Raw genomic sequence first — 19,962 nt, 5'->3', positions numbered from 1 at the left:
TTACTACTGCCACGCCTGGACTGGCCCCATTTTATTAACGGGTAAAGTGAGACCAGAGGCAAGTCATTTAAGGTCGAACAAAGCAGTGCCAGGTTGGGGATTAGGAGCACCTGACCGGCTCACTAAGCCATCCCCCCTCCTGCTGGCCCACAGCCCAAACCCAGTGCTGGGAGTCCCTCCCACTGCGCGATCAGCAGGCATTTCAGTGGCAGACAGGCACAGGACCCAGAAGATCACTGTCCCACATGGTCGACTCCTTTCTGACGAGCAGTCCATGTCTCATTGCCATCACCAGACGACCTCCTTTTTCCTTTCTCCTTGACTAGCTTGTGTTCTATCTCTGGCCCCATCCTTCGTCCATGTTCTTTTTCTAGTTCGTTAGTTTGTTTTTAAAGAGGCGTCTTGAGGTACAGCTTATATACACCAGTAACTAACGATGTTAAGGTGCAAAACCATACTACATACTTCATGATTGTATTACGTTTATTTAGATGAGTGCATACGTGTGTGCCTGTATTCTGTCTGCATTCATGCGTGTGCACATGCCCTGGTACACATGTAAAAGTCAGAGGACAACTTGTGGGTGTTAGTGCTCTCCTTCTACCGTGTGGGTCCTGGGGATCAAGCTCGGGTCATCAGTGTTGACAGCAAATGCCTCTATCTACTGAGCCATCTAACATGGCCAGAGTACTTTTATAAAATATTTTTTCTCAAACACATTTACTATCTCATAGAAATACTGAAAACAAGTACATATGTCTTCCCTTTATGTATTCCTGGATTGATTTATTTTAGATTTTAATAAACAAAATACCATAAATATTCATAAAAGGAAAATGAATTTTTTATTTTTTAATGATTTATTTATTTTTATTTTATGTGCATTGGTGTTTTGCCTGCATGTGTATCTGTGTGAGGGTGTCGGATCTCCTGTAACTGGAGTTACAGACAGTTGTGAGTTGCTATGTAGGTGCTGGGAATTGAATCCCGGTCCTCTGGAAGAGCAGCCAGTGCTCTTCATCACTGAGCCATCTCTCCAACCCCAGGAAAATGAATTTTAAAACATAAAGAGGTTAGTAAGTAGCTAGATAGATGAACCTATTTTGTAGTATTAAGCCACTGAATTGTAACTTTTATTAAGATAAATTTTATCTATACAAGATAATTAACAACTTGTTCTCAACTGTTTTTGGTAGTTGATTTTTTTTTTTTGTTTTTTTTTTTTTGTTTTTTTTTTTGTTTTTCGAGACAGGGTTTCTCTGTGTAGCTTTGCGCCTTTCCAGGATCTCACTCTGTAGACCAGGCTGGCCTCGAACTCACAGAGATCCGCCTGCCTCTGCCTCTCGAGTGCTGGGATTAAAGGTGTGCGCCACCACCGCCCGGCCAATAGTTGAATTTTTATACACTGCAAAATTGCAAAAATTCAATGAAAAGGCAATGAAACATTCAGATAAGAGTTTATACTTAAAAAATTCTACCAACTTCACAAGTAAATAATGACTACTCATCAATTTAGTGTATTAGTACTGTGTTCCAAAATGTTCTTACAATATTCTTACAATATTTTAAAGCACATTTCTGTATAGCATGAATCCCAATGGGAGTTAGTATACAATTTGTTCTCGATAAAGACAGTACTAGACAGATGTTGCCTAATGTCTGGGTGGATGTGACAAAGCCAGCAAGATATTTCTCCTTTGCTTGAAATGTCAGGTCAACTATAAAGGGATGGCATTCACAGTATGGTCTGATATTTCCCAAGGTGAGGTTCGTCCTGCAAGGTGGACTGTCTTCAGGTTGTGAATTAAGAGCCCTCTCTGATGTGTCCATCTGCTCAAGTGATCCTGTATTCTAACCATTGCTAACTGTTGCTTTTCCTTCCGTGGTATTCCAGTGAATACTCCATATGGTCTTGTTTGACCGAATGGGTTGCCGTAGTTGTCAGTCCTGTAAGCCTTGGACCGTTGTTTCTGTCGCTTGCTGTGAGCTCCCTGTGTGTCCCTCATCAGTGTAGGGACTTCTCCAGCAGGTTCAGCTTCCTAGCTGTGCCTTCGTTCTACCCTGGCTCTTAGAGGGCCTACTAAGTATTTTTAAATACAAGTATTAGGGTTAAAAAGACAACTCTAATATAATTCTCAGCAAGGATGAATGAAATTGAGGGCAAGGGCTAATTGTAGAAGAGTGAATATAAACTTCTGGGAGGACAGGGCAGAATTTCTACTGAGATGTGCACATAGATAAATATGTATTTACATGTGTTTGCTAGGTTACTCATTGTTGACAGAATAAAAGCTGATGAGATTTTCTTGGCTATTAGGCTGCATAAGAAAAATGATTGTAAGAAGCCTGAATTTTACAGTTTAAGAAACACTACTCCAGCAGTCCATCTGAAACACTCCCCATGCATTCAACAAATCTTTATTGAGAACTTTCTATGTACTAGACATGGATTATTAAGATAGAAAAGGCCCTCATTAACTGTGAGCCATAAATAGTACCCTCTTTAACATAATCTACGTAAATAATAGGATGTCATTGTTAAGAGAAAAATAGAGCAATGGTGGTAAAAACCGTGTGGCAGGGAGAGTCCTGTATCAGGTAGGATAGTCAAAGAAAGCCTTTCCAAGAAGGCCACATTTAATCTGAGGTGTGATTGGTGGTATCAGCCATGCGAAAAGATTGGAGAAAAGCCTTTAGGCATCAGCCTCAACTGGGAAAAATCTCTACAGGTTTTTAGAGCTGAACAAAGGTTGTGTGACTAGAGCAAAGAAGAGAGATGAGGCAAGGGGGGTTGAAGAGAAAGGCCTTGTCCAAGCAGTATAGGCCTTGTGGATCATAGTAAAGAGCTGGCTGTTTTCAGCTGTTGAATGTGTCTAAGTGAGAAAGTACTACACAGGGTATTTGAATCATTTTGGACCAGTAGGTTTATAGTCAGGCATGACTGAGAACAAAGAGCTCATTGGACGGGGATGGATAATGGAGAAGGGATTAAGTGCAGTTTCTGTATTTAGGATCTGAGAGACTGCTAAGCAAAGATTGGCCAGTCAATCAGCTGAGATGTGAGAGAGCAAACTTCGGATGCAGGGAGGCAGGTAGCCAAGTCACATATTTTCACATGTTAAATTTGACATTTTATGTTGAGTAGAGATTATAAACACTTATATACCTATTATCCAAGGGGTTCCTTCATACCACTCTGTGACCCTCTTGACAAACTGGCTGTTATCTCTTTTTTTAATTGTTTTTCTCCTAGAATAAGAAGCAGTGATTGCAGTTGCTTCCTGATATGAAGTCAACCCATTGGCTTCTCCCATGGTTATTTATAGAGCTGTGGATGAGTGTGACTTGTGCTTTTGAAAATCATGGCTGCATTTGTTGTTCACAGGAGAATTTTATATTACACGCCATTCTAATCTCTCTGAAATCCATGTTGCTTTCCATCTCTGTGTGGATGACAATGTGAAATCTGGAAATATCACTGCTCGGGATCCTGCTATTATGGGACTCCGAAATATACTCAAGGTTTGCTGTACCCACGACATCACAACAATAAGCATCCCTCTCTTGCTGGTTCATGATATGTCAGAGGTAAGCAGAAAACCCTGCCCTGTAGTGAGTTGTTACATAGCAATACTGTTAACAATCTACATTTTAAAGGGTTCCTTTTCTTTTAACTGGTAGACTTGTGTCTCCTTTCGGGTCAGTTGAATTCAGTGACATATAAAACAGTATGCAAGCTGAGCAGTGGTGGCGCACGCCTTTAATCCTAGCACTCAGGAGGCAGAGCCAGGTGGATCTCTGTGAGTTCGAGGCCAGCTTGGGCTACAGAGTGAGTTCCAGGAAAGGAGCAAAGCTACACAGAGAAACCCTGTCTCAAAAAACAAAACAAACAAACAAACAAAAAACCCAAAAAACAAAACCAGTGAGCAATGCTCAGAAAATTATGTGTTGCTTGATATTAGTAGGCATGGAATTCAAGAGAATCTTTAACTTTCAATAATAAATGTGTCTTCTAGCCTTTCTTCTACTCACCCTTCCCCTCCACTTCCTTTTCCTTCTCTGGTTTTACTTGAAGAAGCAGTAGATTTATCTTCACATTTACTGTGGAGTTTTTCTCCCTCTCACCAGCGGCTTGGGAGAAGGGTACGGAAGATGGAGTCATGATGAGTTTCCCGGGAAGCAGACTCCAGAGACCAGCACTGAGGTGCAGATCTGGTTTAGTGTGTATGTTCATTGGCATATATGCATACGTTATCCCATCAGCTAAGGTCTTATTGAGTTACTGTCCAATGGGTCCAAATGGCACGCAACCTGCATTATGTGATGGTGAACAGGGGGAGGGCAGTGTGTTCAGGCAGTATGTCTGTAGACAAAGGACAAGAAGCAGGCAACACCCTGGGCTTTGGTGCCAAATTCGAGTATCTCCAGTTAGCTGGGACTCATATGAGTCATCTAGTGTTCCAGAGGCTCAGGTCTGCTCAGACAGCCAAAGGAGGTGTTGGCGCTTCTCACGTTCCCTGTCTTTTCGTGACACCATCTGAACAGAGACTGACCCCTCCATTTACACTTGCCTTTGGTCAATGCTAAGATAGGTTTGCATTTTCTGGATATGCATTAGTAGGTAATGTAAAGAGACTCTAGACAGCAGAAAGAAACCGTTTTCTCAAGGAGGTCTTTTTGATGGTACAGATATTGGCTTACACGATGAAGATGTGGCTAAATCATTTACCTATTTTATTAGGTGCTGGGGTTTATTTGACATTTTTAGTTGCACAAGATTTCTTGGGTGCTTCCTTGAGGCTGTCTTCCCTCAGGCATGTGAAAACTAAGGATAGGGAACAAGTTGTAGAACTTAAACAGAGTTTAAAATTCAACTTCAAAAAGCTAAAGGAACAAATAAACTGTACCCCACATGTATGCAAATAAGTCCTTTTGTGGGAGTCCCCTGTGTAAGCAAATAAGCCCTTCTTCCGCACAAGCAGATACAGGGTTTCCAAGCAAGCAGGGGCACATTTTTTTTTTTTTTTTGGTTTGGGGGAGAGGTGAAGGAAGTATGGGTATTTATTTATATTTTTTTCATTTATTTATTTGAGATAGTCTTGCTCTGTAACCTTGGCTAACCTGGTACTCATTATGTTGAAATGATAGCCCAAAGGGTGTGTATATGGATATGTATTAATGTATCAATGGGTGCTATGGGAAAACAGACTCACGGATACAGGATAAGGGAGAGCCAGTTGCAGAGTCCTTCTCTTTTGCGCAGGAAGGATGGGGATCAACACACACCGCTCCACACTGCCTGATGTGGTCTCCACCACCCAAAAGACAGTGACCCTCTCTCTCTCCTCTTTTAAGTGGTCACATAGGCAGACAAGAAGCCACACCCTAAGGCTTGTACCCTACAGCTATTGGTGGAACGAATTCCCACAACGTTATGTAGTTCAGTCTGGCCTCAATCCTGCCTCTGTCTCCAGAGTACCAAGATTACAGCTGTGAGCCACCGCACTAATAAAAACTGCTGTCTGCTGTGCAGATTTAATTCCAGGAAGCAAACTTCATTATCTGAAGACTGTCCTAGTTAGGGTTACTATTGCTGTGATGAAACACCATGACCAAAGCACTTGGAGAGGAAAGGGTACACTTTCCATCAGGAGCTCAAACAGGGCAGGAACCCGAGGCAGGAGCTGATGCAGAGGCCGTCGATGGGTGCTACTTACTGCCTCTCTCCTGGTTTCTTAACCACCTGGAACCCCAAACCACCAGCCCAGGAATGGCACCACCCATGATGGGCTAGGCCCTCCCCATCAATCACTAGTTAAAATGCCCTGCAGGCTTGCCTGCAGCCAGATCTTATGGAAACACATTCTCGATTGAGGTTCTCTCCACTCAGATGACTTTAGCTTGTGTCAAGTTGACATAAAACTATCCAGCACAAGACCAAAAGTTAATACCAAAATAAAAATGTGTGCAAATGTTTTATTATAGAAGAAAGTGTAAAGAATTAACCCCCCATCAGACTGATTGTATTTCAGAAGGCCTCGTTTTAACCTTGCAATCAATATAAACACTATAATAGTCAGTTCCATCTAAGTGAGGAAGCTAGGTGATTTCCAGCTTATACTGTAGTCTGGGGTCTTTGCTCAGCGAGCACATTACTGTTTTAGCAAGAGGATTGTGTTACCATCTTGTGGTGGCAGCCCCACACTTCCCTATTCTCACCCCACTCACTCTCCCCTGAGTAACACCAGGAGAGATAGACAGTGCTTTGTAAAGTTTCAGTTCTGTGGAGAATGTGTTAGTGATCCTCACTAACTAGTCATCTATAAAAGGTCTTTAGGGAGTGACAGCTATGATGAATTCCTGCCACAAGGAAACAGCCAGACATTCCTGCAGCTGGATTCTTGGTTAACCATCTTATAAAAATGGTTATACGTAGGTGGGAAACAACCTCAAAAACAGTTTCCAAAAGTCACTCAGTTCAGATCGACTTCCAGACATCTGATAGGACGGGGTTCCCTCTCCCACGGTGTTACAAAATCTGCCCTTCAAACTGGGACAGCCAGCTGCAGAACATTAAGTTTGTTTCGGAAGTGTCCAATTTAATTCACAAAAGTAGATTGAGCCACAGGCCTCCCATCTGCTGTATTTAAACATCCTTCAGGGTCGGGAAGTTTATTTGACAAACTCAGATGGCACAGCCCAGGATATAGAGGTGTGTGGTGGGTTTTGTGCAGGGATCCCAAAGTGTTCTCAGATGGTGTTTCTCCTCCTCTAGCAAACAGGATTTCTGGATGTGGTTGCCACACGTTAAGGTGTCAAAGTAATGGTGGGGTCTGAAATAGTTCCTGATAGCCATGACAGACAAAAAAGCTGTGGAATTGTTTGCAGCTTAAAAATAAAGAGGAAATGAAAAACAAAAGCAGCTTTAGGGGGAAACATGGCTTTTATCTGTCTGTGATCTAAAGACACTGTCTTATTGGAGTCAGTCTAACCTAAAGTGGATGGGTCTGCAAGTCAGGAATCCTGAGTTCCGCACTTTCCTCTTTGCTCACTGGTAACTACTGGATCCTTTGGGGCTTGTGACTTTTGTAATTGCTATGAGAAAGAAGAGGTTTGAGTACATATACATAATGTATGCGAGCATTCTGCTCAGATTCTCCGACTGAACACCTGGAACTCATACCCAGATCATACACAGAACAGAACATTTCTTGCACCCTGGAAGCTGCCCATGTACTCCAGCTACTTAAACCCTTTTCCACGAAAGAATATCCCTGATTTTCACTTAAAAGTGGGGCCTAAGGGCTAAGAAGATGGCTGGCTTCCTGGATAAAGGTGCCTACTGCCAAGCCTGACAACTTGAACGTGACCTCCAGAGCCCACATAGTGGCAGGAAAGAACTGATTCTTGATAAACAGATGAGAGGGAGCAGTGTGGAGAGAAGTGTAGAAACGTGTCTGAAATGGGGGTCAGTCAGGTCCACGTGTGCAGTGTTTGAGTTTGGGAGGCACACCCTTGTCTTTTGTGGGCCCGTCGGGTCCACGTGTGGAGTGTTGTATAACTCTCACTCTTTTCATTCAGTACTACGTTTGTTAGGCACGCACGTCTTTGACTTTGTCTCACTGTTATATATAACATGATGTGGATTGACTGTAATTATTTAACCTTTTTACTCTTTAAGGACATTTTGGTGTTTTCTAGATTTTCCTTTTGTTAAATTTAAACCTCCAGTCAAGGTCAAGAAGTTTACTCTACAAACTCAGATGGCCTAGCCCAGGATATAGAGGTGTGAGTTGTGTGGGGTCCTGAATCTCTGTTATTACTTGTAATGCTCCTGTGAACACTTTATACATCTCTTTTGGCAATTCTGTTATAAATAAACTTAGAGATGGAGCTATTGGTTATTGGGTATGTTTATAATTAGCTTTGACAGATATGGCCAAATTGTCTTCCAAATTGGTTGTAATAGCCATGTTGTATTTTAATGTTAAAAGTAAGAAACAAGTTGGATATGATGGTTCAAAACCTTTAATCTCAGCACTCAGGAGGCAAAGGCAGATGCATCTTTGTGAACAAGGCCTGCCAGGCCTAAATAGTGAGATCCTGTCCACCTCCCCCAAAAGAATCAAAGCTGTTTGCTCACCCTCTGCAATGACTTTAAAACTTATTTATACAAATGTTTCAAATATCTCAGGGGCACATGCATGAGAAGCAAAGAATAATCTTGTATTACTTTACATTGGTATATGAATTTGTATCTAACTTTGAAGATATGGAACCTAACATGACATATGGTTTCACACATCTGTAATCTTAACCTTCAATAGGCTGAGACAGGAGGATTGCCAAGAGTTTGAGATCAGCCTGGAATATGTAGCAAGATACTGTCTCAAAAAGTAAAAAAGAAAATAGGCAAACAAACACTCCAGTAATTCAACTTTAACCCTAATCCAAAGATTCAGGTGTCTGTGTATGGGTATTACATTTAAATAAAAGATTTTTTTATTAAAATCAAAATTGAGAGTTAATTTCAGTTTTAGATCTTTAGAATCTATTCTTCCTGCAACGCCTGTTTATAATATATGTATAATAGCATGGCCCAGGTTCCTGCCCTGGTTCCAAATTCCAAAGTGTGTCATTTGATCCATTTAGCTTTCGGTGAATTTCCCACACAGTGCGTTCACTTAGTCACTTTGCCAATATATAGGACTTATATTCTAAATTCTGTTGCTGTTGCCTGTCTCTATCCCATCTACAACAACATATCCTAAAGTCTGTTTCTGGGAGTGAGCTTGTGTAACCACTGGCCACATCCCATGGTAACAAGCAGTGAGTCATGTCTTCTCATGGCCTTCTGAACTTCGGAAGGCTACTCTTGTAGGCAAAGAGTTGGCTTTTGCGGCGGGGGGGAGGGGGGGTGTCTTTAATTTTTTCAATTTTATTTTCTGTGTGTGAGTGTTCGCCTGCCTGTGTGTATATGCATTATATATATGCTTGGTAACCAGGGAGGTCAAAAGAGAGTGTGTCAGGTCACCTGGAACTGGAGTTACAGATGGTTGTGAGCCACTCTGTAGGTGTGGGAATTGAACCTGGGTCCTCTGCAAGAACTGCAAGTGTTCGTAATTGCTGAGTCATCTCTCCATTCCCCCTTAGGTACTATTTTAATCAGAAAAAATAAGTGGTAGAGTAAGAAAACTGGCAAACATCTAACATATTTGTGAGATAGAATTGCTACGTAGATTTGGGGAAAATGTTTAGCTGTCCAGCATTTCTTTTTAGACCTATACTAATAAACAATAGTAAGTTAAAAATAAATTGTGTATGACAGTGTGAATCGCCAGTACATTAGACTGTGCTGTAGACTATAGCCTGCACTTCATAGCTCTGCTGGGTTCATGAGTTGGTATTTTGGTATGTCTTCTAAGTAGCATCGATGAAGCTGTCAATTCACATCATTCTGAAGAGTGTAAAGTTCTTAATTTGTCTCATGCCATATATTCATTAGTCACACATATACAAAACAGTAAGGAAGCATGGCATAAATGGATAAATGTGGTGCTTTTTGGACAAGAAGGGCAGTGAAAAAAATTGATCACTTTTCCTACATTCTTTTGGACAGTCTAGCTGTGCTGCAGCCTTCCACATTACCACTGTTCCCCTGATGACAATGTATTTGGATAACCCATGCTCTATATGTTGGTGTGCAGAGCTGGCCATTCAGAAGCTCTTTTCTCATAACTCACAATTAGTTGTTTTCCTGACCTTTACCTGGTGTTCATAAGTTGTTCTTCAGGTTGTAAAACAAATTACTGTCTGGTGATACATTTATATATGTAAATCAAGCACTTCATTAAGATCATATAATAATTCATTTAGGCTATTACTGTGGGGTTTCAAAAAGTGTTGTTTACAGTAATGTTTTACAGTGATGCGAAAATTCAATTATGCCTTTGATTTCATTCCTACTTGTGATTTTTAGTAAATGTGTATCATATGTATAAGCCCCTCAAGGCACGCAAGTGGCCCAGCCTGCCCTGGGGACCTCCAACAGCCAGGTTGCATCCACAGAACACTCTTAACTGTCTTGAGGGCTGGACCCAGCCGCCGCCTCCCTACCGAGTAAAAAGCCCAAGCTCAGGATTTAAAATCCCACCAATCTCTACCTTGGAAATCTCCACTCTGGAAATCTCACTCCCGCCCCACCCCCACCCCAAGGAACCCTATATAAAATAAACCCTGTCTTCTGCTCGGTTCTCTGCTGCTTCTTGCAGAGGCAGCCACCCGCTTGGGGTTTTCCCTCCCAATAAATCTCTTGTGTGGTATGACTAAGTATAAAATATCCTGAATTCCAAAAGTTTAAGAAACACCATAATGAAATAACACAATTTATAGTTATGAAAAGATTTGCAGAATGGGAAGATAATTCTGGTGACAGGTGCAAAGAAATAGAATTGAATGGTGTGCTCACTAACATGCTATGGAAAATCAATCATAAGGTGTTCGCATAGTCTAGTGTATCCATGAGCATATTGGCTAAAGATTAAAAAATCAAATGAAGAAAATGAGTACTTCTAACTCATTAGCTGTCTGATGTAGGCTACTTGTCATTACTTCTATGATAATGTACTATATGGTAAATTAAACATTTTATTTCACTTGCAGTTATTGTATAATCCAACATAATTATCGTGCTAGCATTGAATGTTTATTTGATGGAGTAACTATGTCACTAACTGACTTTAAAATTAATTACCTAGGAACCTTCAAAGATATGTTCATTTTTAGTCCTGTTTAAATCAACTTTCATTCTGCAAGTGTAGTTTACTGGGTAGAAGCTATATGTCTAAAAGCCAAGGAAATACAGTTGGGGTGATTAGCACATTAGCCTGGATTCATCTTAAACAGGAGCACTCAACATTATAGATAAAGATCTAATGATAGGGGTTTTGGTTTTATTTTTTATATAAAATTTTGCTGAAAACATATTTTTGTGTGTGTTTTTAGGAAATGACTATACCCTGGTGCTTAAGGCGAGCAGAACTGGTATTTAAGTGTGTCAAAGGTGAGCAGAGCCGACGCTTAGTAGCTACTATGTAAATCCCATCCCAGTTAGTGAAAGAAGAGCAAGCAAAGGGAAGATGTGAAAGTTGCCTCTGTCCCTGGTGCTTCCGTCAGGTGCTTAATCGACTATCTCATAGCAGACTGTGTGATTTTATTATTTGTCAGCCACAAATGAACAGCTCTCTAGCTGTTCTGGAACACCAGGGTGTCTGGGTGCTGTATTAGTTGTGTCACGTGATGCTGAAACAGAGCGCCCGACAAACTCAAATGCAAGAGAATGGCTCAGACTTTGAAGTTGCAGTCCACCACGCAGGAAGACTTGGCGGCGGCAGCGAAGTGTGCCACATTCATCTGGTCACCAAACAGATCAATGTGGGGGCTCAGGTAGCCTTCCCTCACTTGTGCAACCTAGGACCCCAGCCCATAGAACGAACGATCCACCTACCCCGAGAGGGGGTCATCCCACATCAGTTATCCTCACAGACATGTGGAGAGTCTCCAGGGCAACTCTAGATCTTGTCAAGATGATGGTTAATATAAACTACCACAGATGCCATTTACATGTTGCTGATTCTGACTGCTCTTGATTGCCTTTTATTTTCTGAAAAAAATAGAGCCAAAAACTGAATTAACTTTTCATAATCTGTTTTATCTTCATTCTGTGAAGGCCATATAGGTCTTTGAGCTTGTTGGCAAAACTGTTAAAACTCTGGCATAGAGAATCAGAGCCTGTGAGTCTTTATCTGTCCCAGAGGCTTAGCCTTTCCTTTGGACAAGTGGCTACCCAAGCGATCAAGACATGAGGCCCACGGTGAAAATCCTGCTCACCTTGGTATAGGAGTGTTGGGATGGAAAGCCGAAGCTCATAACACAGCAGGCTGTTGTTCTGTTTTAGGTTTCATGATGGAGATGGCTTCATGGGACGGAGGAATTTCTAGGACAGTGCAATTTCTGGTACCACAGGTGTGTTATCTGAGCAGCTCCCGCCCCAGCCCAAAGCTGTGTTATCTGATTAAATCCCACTCCACACTAACGCCGTCTAAGATACTCCTCAAAGACTCAGCCAAGCACGCCACCCTGAACTATTCCATATAACGTCCTGACTTGAAGGGGAGAAGTGTGTCTGGATGCCATGCAGGCACTTAGTGTGCTCGCAGAGATGTGAGCACCTACCACTCTGCAGATCTTTAGCCTCCAAACCAAAGAGTCTTGTCTTCCCTTCTGCTAGGAAGATTGGGGGAGGGAGAGAAGGAAGGAAGGAAGACCATTAGCAGATGATTCTGAATTCTCTTTTTCGAGACTGGGTCTCACTATGTAGTCTTGGCTGGCCTGGAACTCACTGTGTAGACCAGACTGGCCTTGAACTCATAGAGATTTGCCTGTCTCTGCCTCCCAAGTGCTGGGATTGAGCCACTGATAGCATTGATACTGGTAATGGTTGATACCTTCAAGGGTTCTGAATTCTGTTTAGAACTTAGCAAAACAGGTGGAAAACTAGTGCTGTTGACTGGGAGTTTTTCTAGTAATCAGAATCTTTACTTGATATTTCTGTAAGTTGCCAGAGGGTTGGAACTAGAAAAACAGCTCCAATCTGTAGTTAGTAAATCAGTCATGCAAGATAATTTTCACATATTACACTCCCTATCTAGAGTGAGATCCATATTTTAAAATACTTTGAAAAGGTGAAAAGGTCAGTGATGGTCTAATAATTGCAAACTCTTTTTCTTGTTTCCCTCTTACAGAGTATTTCTGAAGAAATGTTTTATCAGCTAAGTAACATGCTCCCCCAGATCTTCCGGGTCTCCTCAACACTCACTCTGACATCCAAGCACTAAACCCTAACATGTGACCAAAGAGGTTTCTCAACTCTCCGGGAGCAAGAACTGTGCTGGAATCCTGTCAAGCAAAAGGTGCCCAGTGGAACCTGCCTGCAACTCAACCACCTGTTAAATTATGATGGACCTTGTCAAACATTCCAAAAATGTGTGTGTTCTGCAGCCTAGAGATCAGCTCGCAACTGAAGCATTTACTCAGAAAGCCCCTTCATGAAATAATACCTCTTTTTATCCTACTTATATGTCCCATCTATGAATGATAATGTTAAAATTTAAAGTGTTTATTAAACGTGGACATAAATCAGTATGTTTATTACATTTCCATGGAGCCCTCTATGACTTTTCCAAGGCATGAGTCCTATCAGATACAAGCATAATTAGCATAAAGGTACAATCTTCCTTCTACATTGTCAAATCAGAATTTAAATATACATTGCAAGTGTGTATATATGTGTGTGTGTGTGTGTGTGTGTGTGTGTGTATGTATGTATCATGAAAATGTTTTTGTAGCAATATAAATACACAAGACAAATGTGCTTGTTGTTTTAAATTCTCCTGTTTCAAACCCTGGCCTTTAATCTACTCTTTCTAAGGTTGTATAAATTAGAGTCAGAGAAGGCTTTGAATTCCGTACTGCTGTCTCACCTTCCCTCTGTGACCTTGCCCCTGTCTATTAATAACATTTCATGGCTGGGAAAAGAGCCGGCCTGATGTAAGTCAGTCGAAACCTGCACCTGGCAGCATTATAACATTGACAGTCAGGATCGTTTTCATTTCTCCATTTTCCGTCAATGCTGTTTCCTTACCCATTCTTCTACACCATTTCACTGAAGAAACTGCATTCAAATTTCTGTCTCTGATGTTTATCCTCCTTTATCAAAATTGGCTTTTGGTACACTCTTTGCTCAGAGGCTGCTTGTCATGTATCCCATGTGTAAGTCATTTGTTAAGAGCTGTGACTCTGAGTCTTTGATGTCATGATAAAGTGGTATTTCTTGATTTCAAGAAAGCAAAAACAGCACTTTAAGTCTGCCAGAGTATCAACACGATGGCGGACACTCTCTTGGTAGACAGAGTGCTTTCCTGTGGAGGACTGTCTCAGATTTCTACTCAAGGAAGCGATGGAACACCCAGTCCACACTATGACCACTAATTTTTTTTTGTTTGTTTTGTTTTTTTGTTTTTTCGAGACAGGGTTTCTCTGTGTAGCTTTGCGCCTTTCCTGGAACTCGCTTTGGAGACCAGGCTGGCCTCGAACTCACAGAGATCCGCCTGCCTCTGCCTCCCAAGTGCTGGGATTAAAGGCATGGGCCACCACTGCCTGGCCAAACACTAATTTTTCCAAGTTCTTTGCCAAGGGGCTTGGTACTACATATGGAGATTCCCCACTTCCTGGAAGAAATGGTCTTTCAAGTACCATTGTTCTCATTGGGATTAGTTCTGACACAGGGCAGACAGACAGAAACTGGAGATGAACAGGTCAGGATCAGAGACTGTTGCTGTTCATAAACTGACTGATCTAGCTAGGGTAGGTGTAGTGGGGTCGATAAAAACCGCTCAGATAGAGGTGTAGCTCTGTAGTAGGATGCTTGTTTAGTATGTGTGAACCCCAGCCAGAAGTAAGAGCATTCGAAAAGAGTTTTTTTTCACAGATGCTGTGGGACTTAAGATATTTAAGGGTATAATACCAACAGCTGGAAGGGTGGCGCATGCAGCTGTCAGGGTGCAGAAGTTTGATGAATGCCATTGACCAGTTTTCTTTATCACCTCAAGGCTGTCTTACTAAGTCACTTGTAACCTGGGGCCTTCCCTTAATGGCAATGTAAAGGACAACTTGACCTAGAAAATCAAGGCAAATTTATTGAGTATCCATTTTCAGTTAGTGCTATATTATATAATACATATCAGCAATAAGATTGGAAAAAACTCCTACAATTTTATATATCACTGATGAAAGCCAAAAAACGAAAAACCAAGCCAGTATTAATACAATTGCTTGCAGTTAAATGGTGAAGATTTTAACCATGTTATAATTAAGGGAACCTGGAGTTTTGTATTTGAGCTAAGAACACTAAGATTATAGCCTTTTCCAAGTCTTCTCATCTGCTTCTTGGAGGGGAGCACTTCATGGAAGATGTGTTATCTTCTGTCACTGTGACTGAATATGTGAGGTAATCGGCTTAATAAGGGTTCAGTCCACGGTTGCTATGGTTTTGTGTCTGTGACAGCACAGGACACACTGGTGGGAGCATGTGGTCACAGAGACCTGTTCACAGTAGACAAGGAGCAAGTGAAGGAAAACTTCCTTTGACAAGGCCACACCCCTTAAAGGTTCTTCCACCTCTCCATTATACCGCATTCTAGATTCAAATCATAGCAGATGAGTAGAAGACATCAGTAGTTCCGACGGCAGAAAAGACAGCAAAGATTCTGCAAACATCAAGGATTGTAGACAGTGCAATAGTGAACAGACAGTATGCTGAGAGAAGTGACTTCAAGTCTTGTGACTTCAAGGTGGTGTGCTTAGTACACACGGGCAGGGAATATCCTGGTGAACATGGTTGTCTGTTTGTATAAACAGTTGAATGTCCCTAAGGTAGATGACAGGGAGGTCTTCAAGGTCTTCAAGCTATGGTTTGGAACTAAGGCCAGAATGCTGAGCCCGGGACCTCCATTTTCACTGCTCCTCCCTTCCCTCCCCACCTGTTCCCAAGTGAAGCAAAGGGCAGCTCTAACCTTCCCATTGATCTAGAAGTGTGGCGCCAGCTGGGTCTCAGCACGACACTGCGACCAAAATGGAAGAAACACATGGAAAAGGAATTTCAGCGGAAGAATCTTGCTGGCCCAGGAGTTCGCAGTTCTGGTGTTGACACAGCACACGCCGTCATTTATGTCACTTTGGCTACATCCCACTCCTCACAAGAAAACTCTTCTTGTCTCAGGATCCCGAGGGAGAAGCCACGGAGCTGGGGAGAAAGCTCCTGGAGGCTGCAGCTACTTTGGAGTTTCTATTCACAATGGCTGCTTTTCTGTGACTTCTCTCCTGTTCAATTGGACTTTGCCCAAAAGTACCCACAGCAATGTAAAAATCATTACCATAAACAAAACGATAAAAGGATTATTTTGCAGTGCCTACCTTCAAAAATGCCATTGTCTTCAGAACCATTTAAATAAATGATTTTTCTGTCCTCTAACCAGCAACTTTCCCGGTGTCCCCACAGAGCTCTGAAATGTGAAAGCTTAGCACGCAGTTGAAATTGTTTAAGCTGTCTGTTTTCGTTTGAAGGCTTGTCTGTGAGGGTGAAGTTCTGAGTGCCAGGTGGCACGTAGTCTTATCATATAGGGCTGTCTTTGTGTAATTGTCACATGTATTATAAAATAGATCTGTCATCATAGAATGCCAGGAAATTTCACAAAATCAAAACCAGAACCTTGGCATTTGGTGTAAGCTGTGGGTTCTTGTCCAAGTGAAATACGTGTTTTGAAGATTGTTTACCTATCTCAGTGGTACCCCTAAAGCACAGAACCCCAAGCAGGCACCACAGCTGTAGACAGAAAGATTGGGAAATGGCTGAGTGTCTTCTGAGGTTCCCCACAGATCCAGGATGTGCTTGTGGCCTCACACTTACAGACACAGCTCAGGTTAGTACTGCACACTTGGGAATTTTCTTGCTGTGTTTTTTCCTTTTTCCCATAGGAAAACACTTCCTGCTACATCCTGGTAAGAGTTGGCTGAACTTCATGCCACGTACAGTCCATTCTCACCAATCACACATTCCACATTTGTGAACCCACCTGAAGTGTAGTGTACCTGCAGAAAGTCGTTAACAGTAGGGCCTGGGGAGTGGCCCAGTGGGTGGGAGCCCTTGCCATGCAGGCATCAGGACCTGAGTTTGAAGCTGGGTGTGGTTGTGCATGGACCTGTAACCCCACTGCTCTGAGGAGTGAAGACAGGAGGATTTCTGGGACTTGCTTACTACTACCCCAAATCCAGGTTCCCTAAATCCAGGTTCAGTGAGAGACCCTGTATCAATGGAATAAGGCAGAGGATGACAAAGCATTGTACCCAGTGCACCAACATTCATGTGCATACATGGGTAACTGAATGTTTTCCTGTGTCCTGCCTGGCCCATGGTCAGGACAAATCTCTCTCACCCACCAGTCCCTCAACCACTCAGACCCAAGTAAACACACAGAAGCTTATGTTATTTTTAAACTATGGCCATGGCAGGCTAACTGCTAGCTAGCTCTTATATCTTAACCCATTTCTATTAATCTGTTTTGCCACATTTTCTGTGGCTTTACCTGTGTCCCATTACATGTTGCCCCTTGGGTGGCTGGCTGGCTTCTCTCCTGACTCAGCCTTCCTCTTCCCAGAATTTTCCTTGTCTGCTTATCCCACATATACTTCCTGCCTGGCTACTGGCCAATCAGCATTTTATTTATCAACCAATCAGAGCAACATATTTACAGCATACAGAGCAACATCACCATCATACATGGACAGGTGCACATGCATAACACACACACACACACACACACACACACACACACACACTCACATGCATGTGCACAGGGGTGAGGTGAGCCAACAAAGGCAGTAGTTTCATCAAATCTAGATCATATATTGTTCTGGTTAGGTTTTTCTGTCAAGTTGACATAGGCCAGGGTCATCTGAGAAGTGTGAGCCTCAATTGAGAAAATGGGGCATTTTCTAGATTAGTCATTGATGTGGGAGGGCGCAGCCCACTGTAGGTGGTGCCACCCCTGTGTGTGTGGTCCTGGGTTGTGTAAGAAAGCAGGCTGAACAAGCCGCAGAGAACAAGGCAATAAGCAGCATTCCTCCATGGCTTCTGCTTCAGTTCCTGCCTCCAGGTTCCTGTCTTGAGCTCCTGCCCTGACTTCCCTTTTTGATAGTGTGGCCAACTCACTTTTGGCCATGATGTTTTAATCACAGCATCAGAAAAGTGGCTAACGAATGTGCAGTGACTTCCCGGTGGAGAAAACGAATGTGCAGTGACTTCCCAGTGGAGAGAAATGCAAGGCCTTTGGCAGCAACTTTCAGTCATGGCAAACAAACAGAGTTGCTCAACACGCAGTGACAACTTCCTCCCACACCTTCTAATCCTTTCAAATAGCGCCACTCCCTAAGCATTCAAATATATGAACCTATGAAGGTTATTCTTATTCAAACCACCACATTTATCATACAGAAGCTGAGACCTAGAACTCATTACCAAAATGGCAAACAGGTCCACTCTGGAGACAGTTAGGTATCCAGCAGGAATGGTATTGTCATAGATTAGGTGTGACCCATGTGGAAAACATTGAGTGGTATCTCTGTCTTTCTCCCATGCTTTCTAGATTTCTCTCATTTTTCCTTTTATAATGAATTCTGTTTTCCTGTTAGCTCATCATATTCAAAAGTCTCTAATCCAAGCAACAGTATAGCATCAGAAGTCGGGAGCATTGCCTAAATAGTTACATAAACCTGGTTCAAATGTTGGCTCCAATTTATGCACAGTGGCTTGTTACATTAGGCATATTACCTACCCTTCTTAAGCATGTTCTTTCATTGGTAAGCTGGATGGAAATTAATAATAGTATCTACCTCATTGAGTAGTTGGAAGGGTCAAATATGAGCAGACTACCTGGCATATAGTCATTCTATAAATGTTTGCTATTATCCTTCCTTCCTGCCTGCTCTTCCAATCTTCCTTCCTGTCTGACCTTTCTTCTTTCCTTCCTTCCTCTCATTAGATAAGAGTCACTTAAAACACTATGTACTCAAGGAGTTGGTGAAAGAACACATGGTAACTCAAAGTACCAGCCAATGTATGACCAGGATAGACAACCAGTGCAGAATAAAATGTAAGAGTGCTGTGGGAATCAAAATAGAAACATTAGCAATAACTGGTCCAAAAGAGATGTCAAATCCATTGAGAGCAATGGGCTTAGCCCTGTCTTTCTCTGGCACTGAGTAGGCATCCTCTGAAAGCCCTTGCTATTCTCAGTGGGTCAAGCCCAAATCCCCTTGGCAGGCAGGCAGACAGAGTACCACCTGTGTCGGCAGTGGAAAGTTTCAGATACAAAGGGTTGGGCAGGTTAGAATGTCAGGAGGAAGTCACAGGGTAGGTGACTAACTTTGGATGTGAGTGGAGCAGGAAGGACTGGCATATTTTTATCAGGTGAACCTAACTTTTAGACATAACAATAGGATGAAGTAGTTGGGGAGTTTAAAGTCTGCCCACATAACTGCTACGGTGAAGTAGCTACCCTGTTTCACATCCCTGGTTATCACTTGCAGTTCTTCTGCTGGTGATCTGATTAGAGGTTTCCTGCTTTACAGATGAGCAAGTGAGACAAGAGGATTAAGTGCTAGGAAGGAAGAGAGGGGGTGTCCTGGGGTGAGAGCAGGGGACTAGCTGTCAGAATTCAGTCTCCTTGGGCTGCTATCTCAGTTTTTGTCATTCTTCATATTCATGGGTGTTTTGTAGCCTCAATGGAGCACTATCAGATGCTGCTGTAAGAAGGGCAGTTGAAAGCTTTGTTTTCTACACGTGACTCGGCTTGCTTTATTAAGATCCAATGTATACTTAGGTATAGCGTCTTTATTAATCCTGGCTGCAGCTACTTTGGGTGAGGAGGGTCCTGGTGATGAAACCCGGGGCCTCACACATGCTAGGCAAGCAAGCACTCCATCACTGAGGTGCATCCTCAGCCTAACTCCTTAGTTTTGAGTACTCGGAGTTACAGGCCTATGACCAACTGACTTACTCATCTCTTCTACTCTTTGACCTGAAGCTTTGCCCATCTTGGTGCCACGTTGTCCTGTGCCAGGTACACATTAGAGTCTCTCCAGGGTTGTAAGAAGAGTTTCCCGGATTGCAGAGTATAGACATCTTCAGGTTCAGCAGATGTGTTCTAAATTTAACTCAAGGGATTGCACCAATTCTCTCTTCTAAGAGGGGTGGACATTCCCCTTTCACAAATCTTTGCCTGAACAAGGTAGGGGCTGGAGATTTACTATTCTGAGGACAGAAAACCATATTCCCTGCTGCTTTGC

The 19,962-nt window shown here is 42.4% G+C and overlaps 1 protein-coding gene across 4 annotated transcripts in view; it reads left to right on the top strand.

Annotated features, from left to right (window-relative positions):
• C3H12orf4 (chromosome 3 C12orf4 homolog) overlaps positions 1-13,214 on the top strand; it is a 36,385-nt gene extending 23,171 nt beyond the window's left edge. For all 4 annotated transcript variants that reach the window (XM_028881543.2, XM_028881544.2, XM_028881545.2 and 1 more), the window contains 4 exons: positions 3,386-3,588; positions 11,005-11,062; positions 11,957-12,024; positions 12,804-13,214. In XM_028881543.2, coding sequence (XP_028737376.1) covers positions 3,386-3,588; positions 11,005-11,062; positions 11,957-12,024; positions 12,804-12,896 — 422 coding nt within the window. In that variant the 3' untranslated portion in view covers positions 12,897-13,214. The remainder of the gene's footprint in view (positions 1-3,385; positions 3,589-11,004; positions 11,063-11,956; positions 12,025-12,803) is intronic.
• The last annotated feature ends 6,748 nt before the right edge of the window (positions 13,215-19,962 follow it).

This window comes from Peromyscus leucopus, chromosome 3, assembly GCF_004664715.2.
Source record: "Peromyscus leucopus breed LL Stock chromosome 3, UCI_PerLeu_2.1, whole genome shotgun sequence".
In the NCBI taxonomy this organism is placed as follows: Eukaryota; Metazoa; Chordata; class Mammalia; order Rodentia; family Cricetidae; genus Peromyscus; species Peromyscus leucopus.
The sequence above is the reverse complement of the archived record's forward strand: the minus strand, read 5'-3'. Positions and strand labels throughout refer to the sequence as shown.